We start from the raw sequence: 23,369 nt of genomic DNA on the forward strand, positions 1-23,369 counted from the left end.
AATTGAAAACAAATTTGTAAAACAATGCTTGGGTAAGATGAATTTAAAACCACAAAACAATGTCATGAACAGTTATCTCAAGAAAATACATGCATTTCATAGTGAGAGAGTGGAAAAAATCTAAGGAACAAAATTTTACCAACAAAACTTTACTTCATTCTGGTAACCTACATGCCCATAATTTTTTCTTGAGCTGCATTTATATAGCATTGTTGCATCAGGTTTTTAGTTGTGATGTTACAATTATGGCAAGAAATTAGTGTCAACCACTTAGAAAATAAGCATGTCAGTTTTTCCTGAATATTTATTTTTGGCAAACAGCCATAGAATATTTTTATGTACTTTCAATAAGTAGCTTCATCTTGGCATTTATTAGGTGTCAGAAACCATTATCTTGTGATAAATAGTTTTATACTACTGACATTTTCATGTCTGTGAAATGAACAAGATTTATTCACTCTATTAACATTTGAATGCCATGTTTAGATATAAGTTAAAACTAGCAGCCTACAGACTCTGCTTTGTTATAATTTATGCACATATTTACAAAAAAGCACCAAGTTCTGAACTTACAGAAGTACCATATAGCAGAAGCAGGTGGCAAATAAAGTATCTGAGGTGGTAAAAGTATATTAACTAGGTATATCATGCCACCCTCATAAACGTGAGACTTGTTAGACCGTCATGACCTCTGTCTTATGATGGCAGATACCAGAGCTGTGCTGGAGATGGTCTAACATTAGTTTACTAAGAAATTTCTTACAAGAGCGTAAGTTAACCTTGGAAGGATGTATTTACACTCAGATCATCTGTGTGCAGGTAATACGAAATTACATGCATACTTGCAATTTTCTGTTTTCTATTCAACGTGCAAAGAGAATCCAGAGAACATTCAAATGCAAAATCTAGGACAACACACATTCTAAGGTAAAATTTGATTTGCCACTATAGATTTTATTCTGTACACTTTTCTGTGTATCTGAGAATTTTTTTAGTAACACTTGAGCAAATACAGAACATACATATGGAATATAACCATGTAACCACCTCTGATTGTAACTGTTGACCTCATTTACAGAAACAATCAAATATTACTGAAGCATTAATCATACCATAGTTAAAACTGAGTTTTGTATTTACCTCATAAGCTATATACTGTATGTATGAGAAGCAGAATATCTTCCATCATATATCTTCCATGATATCATTAGTTGATGAGAAGCTCAACATGACCCAGCCCCGTGCGCTGGCAGCCCAGAACCCACCCGTGCCCTGGGCTGCAGCCAGAGCAGGGGGGGCAGCAGGGCCAGGGAGGGGATTCTCCCCCTCTGCTCCGCTCTGGGGAGACCCCCCTGCAGTGCTGGGGCCAGCTCGGGGGCCCCCAACAGCAGAAGGACCCGGAGCTGCTCGAGCGGGGCCAGAGGAGGCCACGGAGATGCTGGGGGGGCTGGAGCAGCTCCCCTGGGGGGCCGGGCTGAGAGAGTTGGGGGGGTTCAGCCTGGAGAAGAGAAGGCTCCGGGGGGACCCTGAGAGTGGCCTCCCAGGGCTTAAAGGGGGGGCAGGAGAGGGGGGGGACGACTGTGGATCGGGGAGTGATGGGGATGGGACGAGGGGTAATGGTTTTAAACCGAAAGAGGGCAGATGTAGATGAGATAGAAGGAAGAAATTCTTCCCTGTGCGGGGGGGTGAGGCGCTGGCCCAGGGTGCCCAGAGCAGCTGTGGGTGCCCCCTCCCTGGAAGGGTTCAAGGCCAGGTTGGACGGGGCTGGGAGCACCCTGGGCTGGGGGAAGGGGGCCCTGCCCGGGGCAGGGGGGTGGGGACTGGATGGGCTTTAAGGTCCCTTCCAACCCAAACCTGTCTGTGATTCAGAGAAAAATACAAATGCATCTAAACTGGAAGTTTCACTTCACATCAGAGTTAGATCACAGACAGTAAAATACTTATTATTACTTATATTAATATTTACATTATAATTTTATTAATATTTATATTAATACCTAATAATAGTTACTATACAGTAATTGCAGTGTTTCACATAGGAACAAAAAATTGATCTGGGCATTCTGATTATGCACTTATATGTACTGAAATATGCTAAGCTTTAAATGAGTTTGAATTAAGCGTGTTTTTTAAATTAAGCTTTCATACATGCTCACAAGTACTGTGATCCTGTAAATTCTTATTTAACTGACTAGCTCAGTTCTCTAGAAGATGGGAAACCAGATGCAGCAGGAAAGAACAAGTTATCAATACTCAAAATGGATGTGAGGTTCAGCTACACAACTGGGAACCGCAAGACCCTGCAAAAGAAGATGTGGTGAATGGACAGTTTCTCCATCCTCTTTTGTGGGATGAAGATGTGAAGTCTGGCGTTTTGTCCTTCAATTAAAACAAAACAAAACAAACAAAACAAAAATAAACAAACCACCAACAACAAACCAATTATAGTAGGATCTTCAAATGACTGATAGAAGGACTGTTTGTTAGAAAGCATCTGGTGAAGAAGAGTTTGGAGCTTTTGCAGCCTGTTTTGGTTTTGTTCCTGTTTCAGTGTCAGACAATAAGTGTGGATGATAAAACTCATTTGTGGTTGGTTGACCATGGCTAGACACCAGGTGCCCACCAGCTGCTCTATCACTCCCCTCCTCAGCTGCTCAGGGGAGACAAAACATAATGAAAGGCTCGTGGGTCAAGATAAGGACAATTTAATGAAGCAAAAGTAAAGTCATGCATGAAAGCAAAGGAAAACAGATTTTATTCTCTACTTCCCATCAGCAGGTGATGTCCAGCCACTTCCCGGGAAGCAGGGCTTCAGTACGTATAGTGGTTGCTCCAAAAGACAAATGTCATAAATAATGAAAACCCCCTCTCCTCCTCCTTTCTCTCCACTCTTACTGCCAAGGAGGCAACATAGGGAATGGAATATCCCTTTGGTCAGTTTGGGTCAGCTGTCCTGGCTATGTCCCCTCCCGAGATCTTGCCCACCCCAAGCCCACGGGTGAAGGGAGATGTTGGAGGGACATCCTGGGTGTTGTGCGAGCACTGCTCAGCAGTAGCCAACACACTGGTGTGTCATCAACTCCCTTCCAGCTGCCCGTGCAAAGCACGGCACTAGGAGGGCTGCTGTGGGGAAAATCAACTCCATCTCAGACAGACACAATAGACCATTTGAGGAAATCAGCCTGAAGGTGCGTTTTATACTTTTAAACTCCTCAGTTTGTGTGAATTTGGTCACCTGCTTAGGATAATACAAGTGAATCCATTTTATTTGCAAGCTCCTAGATTTGCACAAAACACATCTGTATCATTTGGGCACTTTTAGACCCCTTTTTCCATGACTGCCAGCATTCACATGTTTTGGAGCCCTGTTACACATTCTTGCAACCCACTGAGACCTCAAATATCCAGCTGGGCTGACAAATAAGTCTGTAACTGTTGCTGCTAGCAACAAGGGGCCACTGTGACACCTGCTGAGCCAAGCAGCCTCTCTGCTTCTTGTCTCCTTCTTTCCTGTGATGGAGCTGAATTCAAAATGTTCAGCCAGAAAAAGAAGGCAACAGCAGCACCAAGCCAAGGGAAGTGGCAGGAGAGGAAGGTAGAGGCTTCAGATCCACCCAGCAATACATTTACTCATCATCCACCCACGATGACACAGCTGCTGGGGTGCTTGCACCTTGGTCCAAATCTTATCCCAAGTCTAGCTGGGACAGGTACAGAGACTGAAGTGAAAGTTTGTGGTTATATGTACATTTTGTATAATTCAGCTCATTAATTAATGACAGAGAGTGAAAGGAAATGTACAACACACAGCTACAGCTGCTCGTGGGTCAAGCCAGATTTACTGTATCTTTGTCTGAAGCTCCATGACCATAATGCCACAAATCTGGCAGGCAACACATCATAAGTTCATCAGTACTAATCCAGGCTCCGCAAAATGCAGACTCTGACACAATAAACTTGACGAGAAAGGCCAAAAGAGTCTGGGAAGTAACCAAGATTTTTGTTACAAGAAAGGAGATAAAGTATAGGAATCAAGAACTCCTAAGTATGGTTCTGTCTCTGCTGTTAATTAACTTTGGGCTCAAATCAACCAGCTCATCTTCCTTAAGAGTCAGACAAGAACAACTACACAAACTCAGATTTTTATTATGTAAACTTTCCAGACTATAATAAACTTTTCTGAGAAAAGGTTCTTGATGGTCCTCTTGGGGTTAACTCATTTATGTCACCACAAATAAATAGTTGAAAAGCAGATGGTTGTGCCCCCTCACAGCAGCAAGGTGTGGCATTAAGGCTACATATGAGTTACAGCTCCCAGCTGACTTGGCACCTTAATTTCTGCAAAGAATGTAAATTCTTTAGGCATACAAATTTCATGTACATTTTTGGAGAAAATTTTCAAGCTTCCCAAGTTGCTGTATTCTGTTTTCTTGATGTTTACAGAGGGCTTTTAATAATTTTTTAGATTTTTAATTAAAGGTTATTTGACACTTTTTGTGAAATGGTGCACAAATTGTGTTAAGGCTTCATTCTGGTATACTTTCCAAAGAAACGCTCTTAATAAACCATTGCCACAAAAGAAAAAACACCCTTACAGCCTAGGAGAATATCTGATTGTAAAATTTTATTTATGTCCAAAGCCACAATAAAACCAGTTCATATGGGACATGGTCTTAAGAGAAGCCATCTTTCTGAGAAAGGACAGAGAGGTTACATGCTTTTGAGGTCAGGGAGTAAGTCTGTATTCTGGAAAGTGCATCAGCCAGGCCCATTACAGTTATGAATACAGAAAGTCATGCCTTCAGGGTCAGAGGAAGTTGCATTATCTTACAAGATCCCTCTCTCTAACCACTGATTAGCACATTCTTGATTGGCAGGGATCCACCAATATGTCAGAGAGCTAAACATATTTTGACCAGGTCAACTTGAAAATCCCATTTCTCCTCTCTTTTCTAGAGGAGTTAGGGTGCAGCCCTTATTGACTCCTATTAGTTCAACTCTTTATTTTCAGTGTTTAGCCAGCATTCATGATTCTTCCTCTACCTTTGTAGTAAAAATAAGGAGAAGTGTGAGATAAGCCATTATTTTCTCAACATGCAGGGTGATTCCTGAATGATGCCTGTTTCAAACTGTGATTGTGTTGCTGCTGCCTTACTGTCAGTGCAAGAGGTTTCTGAATGTATGGCTTCAGATTATGACAGTTCAGGAAAAGACCAGAAGTTCCTTGACATCTTAAAGACTAACAAAAGGAGAAAATACTCTGCTGATTAAAGAAAGCTTACTGGACCTAGCCCAGCCCATCTGGCTGATGCCAGCACTGAAGGGGAAGGCTAATTGCCTATACCATCTGTCTCTAAGAGGGCTAATTGCTGACATCAGATATCAGCAGGGGTTCATGCATTTCTTCAACTACCTATTTGCTAATCTCAGAAGCCAAAGAAAGATGGGCTCCCATTTCTGAAGGGTACGGCATGTGTAAGACTGATATTGGAGAAATGACACCTAGTTCTCTGAGGTACTGAGGACCACTGCCTTGAGCTCCTCCTAACACAGACTGGGACTTCCGTAGCTCTGAATTTAGGAATATATTCCACGTGGGAAGTATCATGAGGTAGCGAAAATGTTTCTTACATATATATATATGTAGCCTAAAAATATCTTCCTGTATCTTATTATGTACCCAAATATCTTTCTAGACAGTCATCACAATCATTCTCAGCTGAAGTATTTGTCCCTGCACAGAACAGGATCTTTGTAGATCTATCCCCAGAGACTACCAAAAAAGTTTAGATGTCTCTCAAAATCTTTTGGTTCTATTGTAATTAAAATTTCAAATGCTTACCTTGCACCACCTATCAAACTCTGTCTCACCAAAAGAAGAGGTCTAAAGATGAATTACAAAAAACAAATTGTTTCATCCAATTTAGACAGCAGCAAGGATAAGGATACAATGCAACTTCTCTTCTACCCTTCTGCAGGATGAACTCATATGTAATGTTTGAGCACAATTGCTAGCAGAGAGGAGTGAACACTGGATGTCCTCACTGACACAAACTCCTGAAGACGCCAACCATGTTGAAAATGACAGGAAAATCTGCTCAGCAACTCTACCGAAAGCCTTTTTCCTAGGAAGGACTGTGAGAGACCAAGTCAGTGAAAACTGGACTCACATACAATGGGAGAAAGGCAGGATTTAACTGTTCTAGAAAAGTTTTTAAGGTGTCTACTTGGAAAAGGGCAGATTTGGACAGGCTGGCACCAGTTGCTAATATAACATACAAAACGAGGAAGTGAATATTGCAAAACAAGCAAAACTACTTAGTCAGGTTGAACAGAAGAATTACTATTTCCTCGGCAGGCCTCAAGGTGTAATGGCCACTTAAAATACTGCCAGAGAGGAACCAGTTTTGAATGCAAATTCTGTGCCCTGCTGCTGGGCAAGGCAAGACGGGGCAGGGCTGTGGAAACACTGGGAGGATTATAGCTCACCTTCATCGCCTGCAACAAGCTCTAATTAACATGATGATCAGTATGGGCAGGATTCAAGGGAAACCGTGAACAGCTCATAGGAGACTTGTGAGGAACCAATCCTGTTACTTAATCTACAATTAATGGTAGGAATTTAGACTGGGAAATTGATATAGATCTCAGGAGATTATTCCAGATGAGGAATGCAGTGTATACTAGTTGTCTGAGAAATAAGGTGAGGAGCCTACCACATGAAGACTATTAAGGGGAAAAAATCTCAGGGCCTTACCTAGAGTTTTCAGGATAATACAAAAGATACTTTGCTCAGATATCTCAAAGGATTGTGAGTGACTGTCATCTGCATGTTCCTGAAAACCCTATGTTGGGATTTTCAGAGTGGCACAGGTAGGCAAATAACTTGCAGGGATGACAGAATTTTTCATTTTCAAAAGTAAGCTATCCATAATTAAAATCAGAGAATACTAGCTGAAACTAGTATAGGAAAAGTATTACTGCCAGCATTTCGTATCCTTCTCTCTTCAAGAGTCAGAGAATGTTAAACATTAAAAGAGAATGTTACATGCTGAAGAGAACCCAGGTGACTTTAGGAATTATCTTTAAAAAGTCCTTGCTTTCCATTGTGAAAGGTTCCCAATAAGTGTTTTAAAACGTAATTGTACTTGTAGGAACAATTACAGTTTTGTACTGCAAGGGGAGCTGTTGGCACATAATACTGATTGTGCATTAGATCATCCACTGGCTTCTGTAATATCCACTTCCAGCTATAAGGAGTCATGTTTCAACACCTCCGATTCCCTGATGCTGACAAGCTAAACAACTTGTTTTGTCTCTGGGAGCTCTTCTCTGGTGATTAACTGCTTATGGTGAATACTAATTATATGAAAGTACAGTACAGTAGAAATAGTGTCCTATTTCCTCTACCTGCAGAGTCTCCATCCTCTTCTGGAGAGACATTACACTATTAATTCAGCTAAAACCAAGAAGACGACATTTTTTCAGGACCACAAATAGGTTAATCTGTCTCTTACAGAAAAACTTTCTTTCTCTTCCTGTCTGCATAATAAGTTTAAAGGCAAAACATTGCAATTTGTAAATGCCTGTAATAACTCTAGGAATAAATTTGCAGCAGGATGTGTGCAAATGAGTTGTAGAGGCAGAGCAATGTCCCCAATTCCCCACATCCCAATTTGAAAATTTACCCCAAATTATCCATTCCTGAAACTGCACCTCAGACTAGAAACTTTCCACCAGGGAGTCTATGAGAATTTCTTCTTTAATTTTAAATCTAAAGTGCCTTTTAAAACGCTAACACTGCAAAATTAGAAACCATTAAACAATATAAGGCAGAGAATGATTAAATCTACCAAACATATTCAAAGCAGCTTAAGCTACTTTTTAATTAAAAAGGAAAAGATAGCACTGGCAACATTCAGACATCTTTATCTAGATAAAGTTAGGAGATTATTCAAAACACAGAAGATACTTATGCTACCATGCAGGAGACTCAATGAAATGACTTCAAGATTTCAATCCCTCCACCCTAGGTACAGAGTCTTCGTTTGGGCAGAGAGGAACAGAACACAGCCAATGCTGCAGTGTGATCACTCTGTGGTTGCTGATTAAATAAGTGACACTAACGGTGGCCTTGGAGAGAGGCTGTGTGTTCCTCCTTCCTTCCTGACAGGATGGTGAGTGAAATCACAGTGGCTATAGCAATTAAGTAATGAGTAACAAGATGTACATATCAGGGAGGAAAGACGATCAGTTAGTGTTTCACGATCCAGTTTTAATAGACCGAAAAAAGCAATACCTTATTGGTATTATTTTAATTTTTTTAAGCAGCAAATTTAAATAGAAAACAGCATACACTTTGAAAGGTATATTTAGACCCCAGCCTTGCGGTTCAAATTCAGACTCCAAAGAAACAGACAGAGTTCTGCTGAAGCACTGTAATTATGTCCACTTATTTTGTAGCCAAATTCAAACCTGTAGAAACACGAAAAAGGACTGGCAGTTTTAGTCAACTACAGGCAAGACGCCAGGAGCCAAAGATCAGCATTCTTCAGGCTGAGATGATATCACCTACTCCAAGGTCCTGAAGCCCTGTGTCAGGAGTATTACAAAATTTACTGGTCAACAGCCTCATCTCTTACTTTTTATTACATACGATCATTACTCTGTTCCTCAATTCAAATCTGAGTTTTTAACATTTATGCCATCCAACACATTTTTATTCTTCCCTTTGTCTAACAGAAGACTGGTCTTACCTAAAAAGCATGCCCTAAAATATAGGACAGGTACTTGGTAGCTGCTGGAGTACAAGACATGATATTCACAGCGTATCACCACTTCTGCTGCACCAACTCCAGCTACTTGAGAATCATCCAAACACTCCTAAAACAACAAACACGAACACAGTAATACATGAACTTTTGTATTTGTATCAAGGGAAAAGTAATTATTATTACTGTAATAAATTCAACAAATATACAACACAGAAATAATGGCAATCACCCCTTTCACAGCACTGCTCATTTAAATTCCCAAATGAATTTTTCAATACTAGCAAGAAAATCACAGAAATCCAAAACCTACAAAGATATCTTACAGACTTACTTCCACAAACTGTGAACTATGTGTAAGCATTTGCAGAATCGAGGTCTCTCTAAGTGCAGGCTGCTTTTGTAAGCAAAAGACAAAAGCTCTCTAAATCTTTATGGCACAATAACTGGTACAATAAGGTGACTGCTGCTGCATCTCTCCCCATTACCTTTAGTATAGACCATTTTAAAAGTGTATCCTTAAATAATCTGGTTTTGCTTGCCAAAAGAGAAATCAAATGTATCCACCAAAAATTCTCTACTCTCCTTTCTTTAAAGGCTTTTTGCCAGAGGTTGTTTTTGATAATAATACTTCTAAAACTGAAATAATTTTTTCCTGTTAATGTATATTTCAGGTGTAAAGTAAGTAAAGTTTATTGTAGATTTGAAATAAATCAAAATAGATGGAAGATATATACCCCAGTTGCAGCACAGATTTCCTAGTGTTTCAAATTAATATTCAAGAAGAGCTGAGCAGCCAGTTGTTTTTACTTTTCTAAATATTGTCGATACTCAACATCTCTGAAAATGGAATCATTAAAATAATAATGCCATTAAATGTTAGAACAAACTTTCCAAGAAGACATTATGGGTGTGGACTTGTTCAGTTTTCAAACCCCCAAATTTACATACATGAACTAAGCAACCATAATGCCCCACAGGTTGGGTGTGCATTTCACAACTTGACTATTGCCAAGTAACTGTTAATATTGGCTGTCTCTCTCCAAGCAAAATAAAAACGATTGAACAGAAAAGAAGAATCAGCATCCTCTGAACGCTATGCTGGTTCAACACACAAGAAATTTTAAGCTATTTTGCATTTTTATCTCACGTCCTTAACTCAGCGATGAATCAATATATGAAGAGATATAAGAACTGATATACTATAACAATAATGACACACAAAATACTTTCAATATTTTTTTTTATAGCCCACATAAAATTGATTTCCCCCAAATTTAGTGTAATAGGCAACAAGATGCGGCTCAGACACATGGATAGAAGATTACAAATGGAAGGCACAGACCTTGGGAAGCTACATAGCAAGGTACTGTAAGTACATTTTTGGACATTAAATGAGAAAATCATAGATGCTCACAGAACAGAAGGCTTCTGGGAAATACTGGATGGCTGCATGAATCGTTGATTTTAGCTTATCAGGAAACAGATATCTAAAGCACCGAAAGAGAACACTAAAGAAAGTGCTCTCTGTGTTAACCCAGTTTTAAAAACTGTATGTGAAGGGATACTGAAGACAATATGCCAGAAGGGACAATGATGATTACTGCATCTGACCTCACAGGCCAGGTAGAGCTATGCCCAGTTCCCATGTAAATGTGTAACAGACTAAGGAGGCAAGTTCTTTTCCACCTCACACAAGTCACACACTCTGATCAGATATGAAATATAGACTAAAAAAAACCTCTCAAGGAAAATAGAAATGTCTTCTCTATAGTAAACTGAACTTTCCTTAAAATGGATCCATTCTCAGTGCTTTAGTGAGAATAGTAAAAGAAAAAACAGCAGCAGCCTATGGTGAAAGAAAACAAAAAAACAAACACAACTAAAGATTGGTTTTCAAGTTTTTAGGTGTGGGAAGGAGAAAGAGTCCATATCCAGAAGTGACCTTACATCAAAATTTACAAAAACCTTTCAGATCAACCTCCTGCAACGAAAATCATACTGCTTTACTGAAATTAAAGTTTCATCAGCTATTATGGCCTTGCCTATTGCCAAGTCACTAGCTTACCTTGTCCTAAAAAAATACTTCTGGAAATGGCAAGACTACCTATTCATGTACTAAATACTTACTGTTCTAAAAAATGATGTATGTATACATATAATTCTCTCTCCTGCTTTCTGTATATAAGGGTAATACAACTGTGTACCCTCACATAAATACTGATATCTAATTTGTGACTATTTTAGACTGAATGATAAAGAAGTCATATTCTTTAATACCTCCAAATACTTAGGAAAAGAAGTAAGTTAATACTCACTCAAAAATTAAGTACTCAAACCTGTACACTCTTAGGGAAAACATGCTTTATAAAAACTCTACTTACTATATCAAAAAGTCATAAACTAACCTAGGAACAACATCATTAAGAATTCAATTTACTGGTTTTAGCACAGATTTCAGCTGGTAAGCATCTTTTATCTTCATTTGCTGGATTAGCAAAAGGAAAGCAAATGACAGACTTCCTAATATCATGTTCCTCGAGATAGCCACTGAGAAATCTCAAGAATCCCTGCCATTACCAGACGTACATTAGACCGTGAAGTACTTCCCAAAAACATCCTATTACTTCTAGAGAAAGGTGATTTTATCCAGAAGTGTCCTTTCCAGACGTACATAGTTTGATGGCAGGAGAGGCAGCAGAGAAGGGAAGAAGGCAGCTCTACTGCTTTACTCTTTTTGAGAACAGAATATGTGTGAACACATTTATCTTGCATTGTCCTGGATTTTTTTTTGAGAAATAGTTTAGGCAGCTTCTGAAATCAAGCATTCTGCTGAATGCAAAACTCAAAGAAGCTTTGAAACTGACATTATTCTGCTCTGTAACAAGGTGGACTTCTTCTACTATAAAGTTTCTACACTTACTCAAAAAAAAGTTTCTGATACTCAGATCTCTTTTTCTGCTGTTCCTAGTGACAAGTGGGCTCACTGTATTTGTGATTTGCATATAAAAGCAGATAGCTGAATCCTTCTTAGGGCTACCTCTAATCCCCTTTCCTTTCAGTAAACAGCAGTTTCAAGATTCCTTACATAAAAAGATAGAGCATTGATGTGTAATCCTGTACTTTACAGTCTCTGTAAGTACAACACACAGTATTTATTCAGGGAAACTGCATTTTGGAGCCTAAAAGTTTTTATGGTATCTATTTAGCTGATGAGATAAACTTTGCTGATGAGATGAATAAAATGAGTGCAGTCATTTTAGGTGATCTTTGGAACATCTAGAAGTCTATGCGTGGCTGAACAAATCCATGAAGCCTCAGAGTTTTCTATCAGCCCAAAAGAAGAGATTTATTTTTCACTCTCTATCCAACTACTGATAAAGTCATAAATATAAAATGCAGGTGTAACTTATTAAAAAAAAAAAAAAAACAAACAAACAAACAAACAAAAAAACCCCACATGATTTTATTTTTATACATGTCATATGATAGCCTATTTAAGTTTTTTCTTCAAGTAATTGTTCTAGTTTCCTTTTTTATTTATACTATTGTTCTCTTTTTGAGCTGATATTAAATTTTAGGTACTGTAACAGACAATATCAAAATCAATTTTAACTTTAGAAGATTTTGTAACTGCTGCAAAACATTCATACGTGCATACATACCACAAAAAAAAATAATAAATTTTTTTACAGCTTGTAAAGATAAAATAAACATAACTACATTTAAAAAAAAAAAAAAGTTAAAAAAGAGGGGTTTTGACCAAATTGCAATCACTAAAAATGTTATGAAGTAATTTGATTTCTCAATATTTTGTTTCTGCTTTGTAAATTTGCTTGCATGCTTGCCATGCTTCAAGTTAAAACTGTGAATCCAGGACTCACTGACTGTTTCCTAAACAAATTGGGAAGTTGTCATCAGGAAGCATCTGCTCCTCTATTGCTCTCACGTAAAATCATTCTCATGCTATCATATTGAACTATTGAGCAGATGTTTAAAAGCAATGTATGTATTAGAAAAAACATAAGCCGCAACTACCTAATTAATTGTATTAGTTCCATAAATGAATTATCACTAATTTTAATTGATACAAAACTGTTCTCAACCTTTAAGTATCCCGTAAACAAATTAAGTCAATTTGTTCCCTTTAAAATGCTAAATTATTGAAATCAATGGGTAAGAAATGATTCCACATGTCATTCTGAAAGCAAAATAACCTATCTGTACTATTTTTATTCCTCGTGATGAAGAAGGCAAGTTTAAAACTCCTTGTAACAATTTAATTTGACAGCAGGAGAGAGTTAATAGCGTGCTTTGATACTCTTTAGTAGTAATTGTGTTCCGCAGACTGAAGAGCAGCAGGAAGGTATGGGTTAAGGCAGGTCAGCTTTGGAGGGAGGGCTCCAAAGGAAAGGGAAGGGCCCGGGAAGTGACAGACAAGGTAAACTGGGAAGGCGACAGCATTACCTAATAAAAAAGATTTTTCTCTTCTGACACTAAACATTTCCCTCTCTCCACCTCACCCACAGAGACTGGCTGAGCCAGACTTCCTTGCTCAACCTAAATTCCCTTTGAAATGCAGAAGCAGGCCCTAATGCCCTTTTTGGGGGAAAAGCTAAGAGAAGCTGTTTAAAGAACAGCAGGCACATTTCTCCTGGATCTCAAGTCACTGTTGCCTTTCTCCCAATTCCCATGTTCCTCATCTCTTTTCTTGTTGTCTTGACCTCTATTTCCTCCTGCTGCAGGCCAGCCCCCTGGGAAATACTGCAGGAGCATGGCAGGATTGGGCTGCAAGCAGGAAAGGGAGGAAGAGGTGATGCAGGCATAGTTACTGGTACTGCTAGTTTTGTTGTGAGGGGAGAAAAAAGAAGATGCAATCCAGATTCATAAGCAAATCTGATTTCATTGCTTGGAATACATTTACACTTAATTTCATTTCAGACTCTAACGTTGAAAACAAATGTATTACTGTTTCTCCAGTGCTGCATTTCTCTTTCTTCAGAGATGACTGTGAACTACCGTGTGAAACATAGGAGCTTTCAGGGAGCAGCTCCCCTCCCCATTCAACAGTTTCCCTTTGGCAAATAGGGAGATCTGAACATGAAAACTGAATGGTAGGACAGTGTTCATCAGATTGAATTAAAAAAGAGCTTAATGTGGAGGGTGCGGCAGCGTGGTGAGATTGTATCTGCACTCTTTATTCTTCCTCTTGGGTGTTCTCCACATTTATTTGGACCATGCCTCACTTTTTTGCCTGCAGCCCCCACGGGTCTAGTCTCTGCAGGTCATTTTGCTGCTGGTTTTTGTCCCTCCTGTGCAGTCTCAAGTCATTCCCCCCCCCACCTTTACATTTATCTTGAACCTCTGGATCCCATCCTCCCTTCCATGCTGAAAACAGAGTGTGGAGTGGCAGTGGTCAGCGAGGTAAGAGGACAGCCAGACCTCCAGACAGCAGCCCACTGCACACCCTCACAACCAGCCCAGACTGTCCCCGCAGGCTGGAGGATGGCAGATGGGAGCTTTGCTGGGTGAAGGCTGAAGTGATAGTGTGCCCAGTGCCTGGATTTGAATCTCAAAATTAAGTATTACTTGCAAATTGCAAGGAGGCCTAGAAAATTTAAAAAATGTTCTTGGAAAACTAAACACGCTGAGGGGAAAAAGCCCAACAAAGACTTGCAAGAACCTCAAAACCATCCTAGCACATGGGGCTTTTTCTTTTAATATAGCAGGACAATTTCAGTTTACATTAAGTGATTGTCAGTATTTTCTGTTTGCTATTAAATATTCACACTACGCTAAAGTTTATAGGTTCTAATCAAACTTACCCCACTCTATCACAGCCTGAAAAAATGCATAAATATGTGGACATCTTCCTGAATAATTTAAGTGTAAGATGAATTGTGCACAAATGTCTTTGCCACCAGTTACAGCATTTTTTATATACATTAATAAATTACTATTTTATGTGAAATATACATGGGGAAACCAACAATCTCTACATGTTTTCCAGTGCCACCATCATTAGTGACAGATGAGTCAATATGAGGATAACAAAAGAACTCTGAAGAATAACAGAGTTACCTTATGGATTTATTTTCTGCATGCAGCTACAAAATTCTCCCCACTATCTTGGATTTCTTCAAATTCAGTTAGCCCAGTGAGACATCTGGTTAAATACTGCCCCTCGATAACAGAGAAAGAAAGTGGCCCTTAAATTAGTTGGTGATGTTACTAAGTGCCATGCTCAAAGTGCCTTTTGGAAGACACAGATACCTTGGAAAGCTACTGTGCCACCAACGGAAAAACTCAGAGGTGAGTTAACGTAAACAGGCAATGGATCCCTATGGGCACACAGATCCCCAGGATACTTCATTTCCCAAAGGCAAATCTGACTGTAAGTCAGCACCGTGACACTGTTAAAGCATTCAGTCATTATTAGAATTACTATTTTCCCCCCAGAAACAGAGGTTACTAACACAAAAAAAAACATAGCCTTTTGTCATTCTGAGCATACCAAAAGACCAAAACCAAGACTTCCACCCCAAAAAAGGCGCAGCACGTAAAACTGCTGTAGCCTCTCATGCATTAACAATCACTTCTAATGGTTGGAAATGAGATTTCTTTTGATTGCTTTTAAACTGCTATCACAAGTGAAAGCAAATCTATTCAAGCAAAAGAAGCAATGGACCATGAAAACAGAACAGTTGTGAATTTTTTTCTTCACATAAAGGTGGGAAATTCTTTCAAAATCACTCTTCACTCTTCCCAGGTTGTCACATATAAAATTCAGACTTTGGTGGCTTCTCTCCTCCCCTAGAAGAAACGTTTTCTCCTTTTTTATGTTGGAAGTACAAGACTCCATCCTGAACAGGGCTTAAGCACCTTGCAGAGCTAGAAAACATGGCGAGGTAACCAGAGGGACGATGGAGCAACCCAGACCACCTGGAATTGTTAAAAGAAAGGTGCACACAAAGCTATGGGCATACACCTCGCAGAAGAACAGAGCAACCTCATCTGTAAACTGCAGGAATGCATTTACTTCCACTAAATCCAACTAATATTGTCAATATAATTCCTCTGGATTAGGCATTTACAGCAGTCATTCTTTCTAATTATGGTGAGATAAGAAACAATTAGAGATGGCGGTACCCATGGCATACTCCTTTTTGCCTCGAGCTTTTCTGTAAGAAAAGTCATGCAGCACAGAGAACAGTATGGAGACCACCCTGCGTATGCCCCTCTGCAGGGACAGAAACTCCAGCTACTTCTTCTGAGTACTGTAAACATCAGTCCAAAGTCCATTCCTCTGTCTCATCCAACATATACTTAACTATTCCATATGAAGCAGAACAGCTTTCACAATACATTAACACCCAATGAGGTAGCTCTCAGTCCCTTTGCCAACAAAGAGAACCAAACCCAGGATCGCCCGTAACCTCCCTCAAACTACAGGGCAATACCATCATCTCCTCTGGCCGTCTTTTGCCAGGCACCTTTTGGAGTCCTGTTCTCAGGAGCCTTGCTAGATCTGGTCCTGAGGGTGAAATGGATTGTGGAAGTCCATGGCATGAACAACCTGGGATTGACTCGCAGGGCCCCCAGGCACATCGCAGGTCAAGGGGTAGGTGAGAAGGGCTTCTTCCAGACCAAATTTTGGCCAGAGCTTCCAAGTGCATCCATGTCCTTTGGTGGATACAACCTCTAGTGATTTAAATCTGTGAATTTTCCTACTCTAGGATTATAACAAGAAAACTCTATTTAATAGAAAGATTTGGAATTTCATTCACAAGCCATCATAAAAAATACTTGCAAAACCCGTCTGTCTTCAACAGTGCTACCATATGAGAACAAGCTACACATATAGACAGGAGTGCACAGTTTTCAAGGCTCATGAAAAACAGATCAAGTAGGTATAAATACACATTGTTGCAGTTAGTTTGCAAAAATTATTAGAGTAAAAAAAAAATTAAAATTCACACACAAGCAAAGTTTTATATCATTGAATTTTATCCAGACAAAGAAACCAAATTGTAGTATTTTCCCACTATTTATGTCATTATCTTGAATTTTTACAAATTAGGAAAGGTTACTACTTCAAGATTAAGTACTATTTCAAGGATTATTGCTTTTTAGAACCAAGGCTTTTCCAGGATTGGGCATAATATGCTTCATAAAAATATGCTTTACAGTAGGTTAAAAGAAAAAAAAATGCTACACTAGAAGACAAAGGTAGCAGTTCAGCTGTATTTTTAGGTCAGTTTTATTTTTTTAGAACAAAGATTATTATTTCTTCTTTGAGAAATCAGCAGCAACCCAGTTTTGGCCATGCTTAATTCAATGGGGAGACTGACAGCAAATGCCTACAAACCTTTACTTTATAGAAGACAAACTCAAATCCTCATTAATTTCTCAGATGGGAAACTGTATGAAAATGGTGCCAAGACTGACAGACAGTGTTTAGCAGTAATTCAAGTGAAAAAGTTACAGACAGAAATGCTCAAATTGTCACAAAATCTGGCATTATAAAAACAAGAAATGTGAAGTTAAAGGTTTACAATTGGAGGCGGCTGAAGGGGAAGCAGGGACGGTGCAACTCTGGAGTTGTTTGCTGTACCAAGGGCTCGGCCACCATGGGGGGCTGGGCAAGAGCTTCAGGGAGGCATGCTGGCGCCAGTGCCCACCCTTGACTCTGTAAGAGAAAGGCAGTGACACTGGGACAGTGACTTATTGCACTAAGTGTAATAGTTGCATGCTGTCTAGCTGAAAAAGAAAATGGTATCCCATTAAGTTAGTATCTGTCAAAATGATACAACTTAAAAGTTACCTGAGATGCTAATCTAAGCTTGGCCATAGCCTATATAATAAAAGCACAACAATTAGAAACAATAATCATAAACAATGTAGCTTAATTACAACAAGATTATTTGTATAGGAGAGATCCAATTAAATTAACTATACATTAAGGCTAAAGCATATATATCATTACCTTATTAAGAAAACAGGAAGAGAAAATTAAAATATAATGATTTATTTCAAATTCAAAATAATCTTAATTCAAAAATTTTAACTATCACTCAAAATAATTATGAATTTCCTTGTAAACTGTCAAAACCAAATAATCTGAATTTGTTGCTGCACTTACATAAAACTAGTAGCACATTAAGATCCAGTGCTGTTTTCTTTTTGGAGATGTATAGATATAATAAAATATATTTTTATGGAACAGGGCCAGGCCCTACCAAGACAAGTAAATTCAACTTTTGCTTGCTCTGAAAAACTGGTTATTTTATTAATATATGATGTGATACAGATGTACTTACTTCCTAGTCTCTAATCACTGGTATGTAGGAAACATAAAGCTCTGAATTCAGATTTGGGCTGGTCAGAAGCCCTTCAGTTCATTTTCAAGCAAAATAACCTGTAAGAATATTCTAAGTATTAATAAATAGTATCAAATGTCATTGATCACAACCAGCCCAAATGTATATTGGAGACATTCATAGTGGCTGGAAAGAAGGTACTGAATGACTTCTTTTATTAATGTGATCTCAAATAAAAACTACCTTGCTGTATTACATGATATTATTAATTTCCAGGAATGCAGTACATAATAGATCTCAACACAAATTTAACTGCTAGCAAGCTTTACAAAGAAGTAATTGTAGTTTGACAAAATGCAGCTAAAATTCACACAATTCAAATGAGAAGACACAATGCAATACATTCTTGCAATTAAAAATTGCCTGTTAAGGCATCATCTAACAATAAAGATAGCTATACTACATTCCTATGGCTGAATAATATGGTTAGGAAACTTCTACAGAAAAATAAAGAAAATACAGAAATAGAAAGGGATCTCACCTATAGTAATACACCACTAGGAGTTTTGTGTATCTCAATACAACTGCACCTCGAAGCCAGCTATACTCCAAAACTAAGAATTTGACATTTGCTTTACAATTCATTAAAGCCAAGTAGAAAATCTGTATGAATTATTTACAATGTTTCTGTCTGGACTGAATCTTCTAACAGCCTCCATCTTCATGCAAACTCTGTTTTATTTGACAAGAAAGCCCAATACAGAATTAGAAATACCCAAATATTTCCACAGCAGTTTGTGGTGGAAAACACCTGTAATGTTCAACAATACTGCATAAATACACTGACCAGAAAACACCACTGCGGCAGGTGGTTCACAAAAATCAAGAAATGGTACACGCGTAACGACACCTGGCCAAGCTCATGTACAGTGTTACTATAGAAATTTTACACAGATGCAAAATCCACATAACAGGTGAGCTGTTAAATACAGTAATTTAACTCATTTTAGGGAATTCTTATTGTTGAATTGCTCAGCACTAGGTAGAGGGAAGAGACTGTTATGTATACAACTGTTCAACAAGCGCATCTAAATTTTCCTTCAAACTTTATAAATAAGCAATGTAAAACAGTTCAAGCAATTATCAAATTGTTCCAAAAAAATGTTCAGGTTTTTCTTTTTCGGGAGCAGCAGAAAACTTGAGGAGGAAAAGGAGAAGTGGTATGTTTGCCTCCTCCCTCTCAATGCTGCATTCACCCATTTCGCACAGCTCCTCCACCTGCGTGGGGAAGGCACATTTCTCCTCCCTCAGAAGGGCACTTCAGAGCCACAAAGCACTTGAGGTGACGTCTCTCCTGTTCCACTTTGTATGAGTCAGGGAACACTCGCTGGAGCAGGGAACAGAGCCCGAGCCCTCCAGGGCCCTGGTGAACGACACACGGTGCTGTGCTAGCCTCAGCAGGCGATTTCTGTGTTCGGGGCACACAAAGTGTGAGAGGCTCCACAGCTCCAACCTCCTTGACCGTATCAGAAAGTGATTCTCGCTCAGTATCCCACAGGATCAGAAACACAGGATACAAGAAGTAAGGAAAGAGCTAGTAATTGTGTATGTGTGCAGAGAAAGAGCCAGAATGTAGCTTTGACTGTTGCTACATTTTATCTGCTCTAATTTCACTCAAAAGCTACTCTATGGCTACTGGAGTTAATTTTTCCTTCAATTTGATCAAGGAATCTCAGGGACTATTTCATATATTCATCCCTATTTACAACTAACTGAAATCATAGCTAAAACAATGAAGTATTTAATTGGTTAAGTTGCTGTTGCTTTTCAAAACGGAGATATTCCAAGTGTCCCGAAGGCATTTAATTCCAAAACAGGAAGCTGAAGAGGAGAGCACTCAGTAATTCTAATCGTGTGCAGATCTCTTGGAAAGTATTTTCCTAAACATTTGCTGAAAGAGCGTTTTATTGTACTGCATGCTGCTGCATGTACCCCAAATAGGGTCCCACAGAAACAGCAAGATATCTGCTAAAATTATTTCTGGTTATGTAAAGGAGTTAATCTAGAACCAACTAAGAGCATGCTTTCCCAAATATTAAGCTTAGTCATGTGCAAAACAAAGGAAGTAGGGGAAGAAAAAGCAACTAAAAACACATTACATATATTTTTAATATACTATATGATAACTTGATTCATAAGGCAGAGGCTATGAATGGTAGTGCGACACCAAAATCAAAGACACAATTTAATGCATTTTTTCTTAACTTCAGTTTATAGGTTTCTGCAACTCAACTGCAATCCCTGAAGGAATAACTTTAGAATAAAGGCCTGCTGTCCATATGATATTTCAAACAGTACTGATGAGGTCTCTGTTCTGTTATGTTTCAGGTAAACAAGGACCTCTGCATTTTTGACTTTGCCGAGTCTGGAAGTAATATATGAGCAGATCAAGAATTTATGGCTGTAGGAATCAGTTCCCAAGTACCGGGATCTTTCATATGTTGAATTCTACAGGCATGCATGCAGTTTATAGAAAAAAGGCAAATATTCTTTTTATATCAGTGCATGTGTTTTCACAAACTTTTGCATACCTATGCACAGGATCGGTGTAGATACAGGGATGATTTTTTTTTTTTTTAATAGCAGATGGCAGTTTTGTCCCAAAGGACTCTTTGCCTCATTCACCACACTGGACAGAGTCAGCAGTGGTACCATACTTTTTATTCTTGTCACTCAATATGGGACTTTCAAACCCCTGTTGGAGACAAAGCGTGGGAATCTCCACTGCATGTCCCTCATACTGAGACCAACCATAAATCCACATCTCCACAGAAATGACTCACAGACAACTACAGCAGGGTGAGGAGAATGTTCAAAGAAATTCAGGTTTCATGGAACTTTCAGTAGTAATTTTGTCATTCTTTGAGATTTGCCTTTTCAAGGGCAGGAACGTGGAGACATAACATCATAGTGTTGATCAGCAGACAACTTGCCAATTTACTTTGGAAGGTTTGGGGATGTTTCATCATTGGCAGGCATTCACACAAAACTGACTTCTCTCAACAAAAAGACATCATTTGAGCACAGGTCACTCATGTTTACAGTCAAGTCTATTGTAGCTATTATATTTTACAACAGGAAATCGGGAGAGAAGTATTGTGAAAGATTTGTTATCCAAATAGAATAAAATTGTAAGTGAACAAATAGTAAAATATAAATAAGTTTAAAAAAAAAGGAGAAGTGCTGGAAACATTATTAGTGGGGAGGAAGTATGATGCTTGGAAGCCGTGTTCACAGTTTGTGAAAGAGCTGTAGTTCAGTTATACAGGAGACAGAGGTCACAGGGAAGCACTCACAGTGTTGGTACCCTGATTCAAGAACTCTGGTAAAACAGGAAGAACCAGAGACTTCTGGTGGATTGCTGGTGCACGACTCGGAGGAAGATACTACAGTAGGTTCTCCCTGGGAGACAAAATGCTTTTAGTGCCTATGTTCCAGTTGTGAATGCTGCAGAGAAATACAAGTAACGCAGATGAAGATACCTGAGCTTAGGTCAAAAATCATCTGGGGGAAGAATTATAAAAACAGGGTCTACAAGAGTGCAAATATGACCAATAGGATTTTATTTGTCTAGAAATCTCTCAAATACTGTTAGAGAGATTAGTACTGCCGAGAACTGCAGGAGATGATGCTTCTAATGTTGGCAAGATTCACTGTTCCTTAGATGCGATACTTGAACTATTTCTTCATGAAAAAGTCACAGAATTAACAAAAAAATATTTTTATGTGGATTAACAAAGTTTCAATATGTTTATGGGATAGCTGCTTCTGTAGAATCTGACTCAAAGATTTCAATTACATAGAAACACAAAAAAAGATGTGCATATATTATATTCAGCTTATTTGACTGTTGTGCCTCGCTCAGACTCTCAAAAACAACCAATTGTGAGACTGCAAATCAGGTGGGGATCTCTCCACCATCAGACTGGCAAAGATCACTGAAATTTCAATGCCTTAGACAGAAGATCAGAGTGTGCTGTGTGCTCTGCTTTCTAGGATCAGCTAGGAATTTTACAAATTAAAGTAAAGGCTGTTGGTATTTTACAACAGATCTTCACTTTGTATGATAAACTGAGAAATGTGTTTTGGCCTGCAATATGCAGATGATCACAGAACAGGTATTTTATGAATCCTCCTGTACTGAGTATCTGCTGAGGGAAATTGTCCATGATAAGCCTTTCTAAATCCATGTTCAGATTTTTTAAAATATTTGAGAAAATAAGGGAGATAATGAGTTAAAGTAGCCAAATTAAAAAGGTGAAGGACTGGAATTTGGAAAAGGCTTAAACTTATTTAAATCAGAGATACAAAAACTGTCTAAAATTTACACCCTGAACTAATGAAAAAAACCTCACTGTAGGATAAAGCTGCAGACTGCGTGAATAATCACCTCAGAAAGTATATCAAGAGTATGCAAAAATTGCCTACAGAGAATAGAAAAGAGGAATGGCAAGGAAAAAAGCCTACATCTTTAAGTCTAAGTTAGAAGGAGAAAGAACTGCCAAAATTCAAACTGGATTTACACTTACAAATGACAAAAGGCTCGCCAGACATGAGTAGAAGAAAAACAAGAAAAAGTGGTGAAAAAATGTAGTTTAAATTAAAAATAACAAAGGAACAGCCCCAAGCCTAATTTCAGATTTTGTCTCAGTGCCCAGTATGTGCATTCAGAGCACTACAGTAGAAAATGAGAGTATGATACAATGGTTAATGAGGATGAGGGTACATTCATCCCATAAGAGATGACCAAGACATATCTTAGTCACTGGTCGGACAGCCAAGGAGTGGGGTGGGAACAGTCTCCAGTCTAAAAGTCTGAAAGAATGGAAACACGAAGGTACAGTTCCAGCAGCAAGGGTTTTTTATAACTGAATCTCACTTGAGTGATAATACCTGAATGAAAGATAACAAATGAAGTATCTGCATTTAAGAAAGGGGAAAAAAAGTTACTGAGGTAACCATTGTCTGACCTCAGTGTATGCAGGGGTTAGAACCATTTTAGAAGGAAATAATAATTAAACATACAGAGCTATATAGAAACTGGGACAAAACATAACATTGGTTAACCAAAGAAAGAGTATGCCAAACTAACCTGATAACTTCCTCTGATAAAATAACTAAATTATTGGACAAGGAAATCCAGGAGATTAAATCTGTCTGGATTCAGTAAAATATTTGATACTGCGCCAAATGGGAAATAATGATTTAAACTGGAGAA

At 38.6% G+C, this 23,369-nt stretch overlaps 1 protein-coding gene and 1 long non-coding RNA gene across 4 annotated transcripts in view; both read right to left on the reverse strand.

Moving 5' to 3' along the window:
* Positions 1-23,369, reverse strand: part of ATG10 (autophagy related 10) — a 90,291-nt gene that overhangs the window by 29,596 nt on the left and 37,326 nt on the right. For all 3 annotated transcript variants that reach the window (XM_042788066.1, XM_042788064.1, XM_042788065.1), the window contains one exon: positions 8,757-8,883. In XM_042788066.1, the coding sequence (XP_042644000.1) occupies positions 8,757-8,883 (127 nt within the window). The remainder of the gene's footprint in view (positions 1-8,756; positions 8,884-23,369) is intronic.
* Positions 16,757-18,183, reverse strand: LOC116962245. Its single transcript, XR_004407453.2, has 2 exons — positions 18,092-18,183; positions 16,757-17,460 (listed from the first exon to the last, which is right to left on the reverse strand). It is a non-coding gene; the product is annotated as an uncharacterized LOC116962245 (long non-coding RNA).

Source organism: Tyto alba, unplaced genomic scaffold (genome assembly GCF_018691265.1).
Source record: "Tyto alba isolate M040663 unplaced genomic scaffold, T.alba_DEE_v4.0 Super-Scaffold_13, whole genome shotgun sequence".
In the NCBI taxonomy this organism is placed as follows: Eukaryota; Metazoa; Chordata; class Aves; order Strigiformes; family Tytonidae; genus Tyto; species Tyto alba.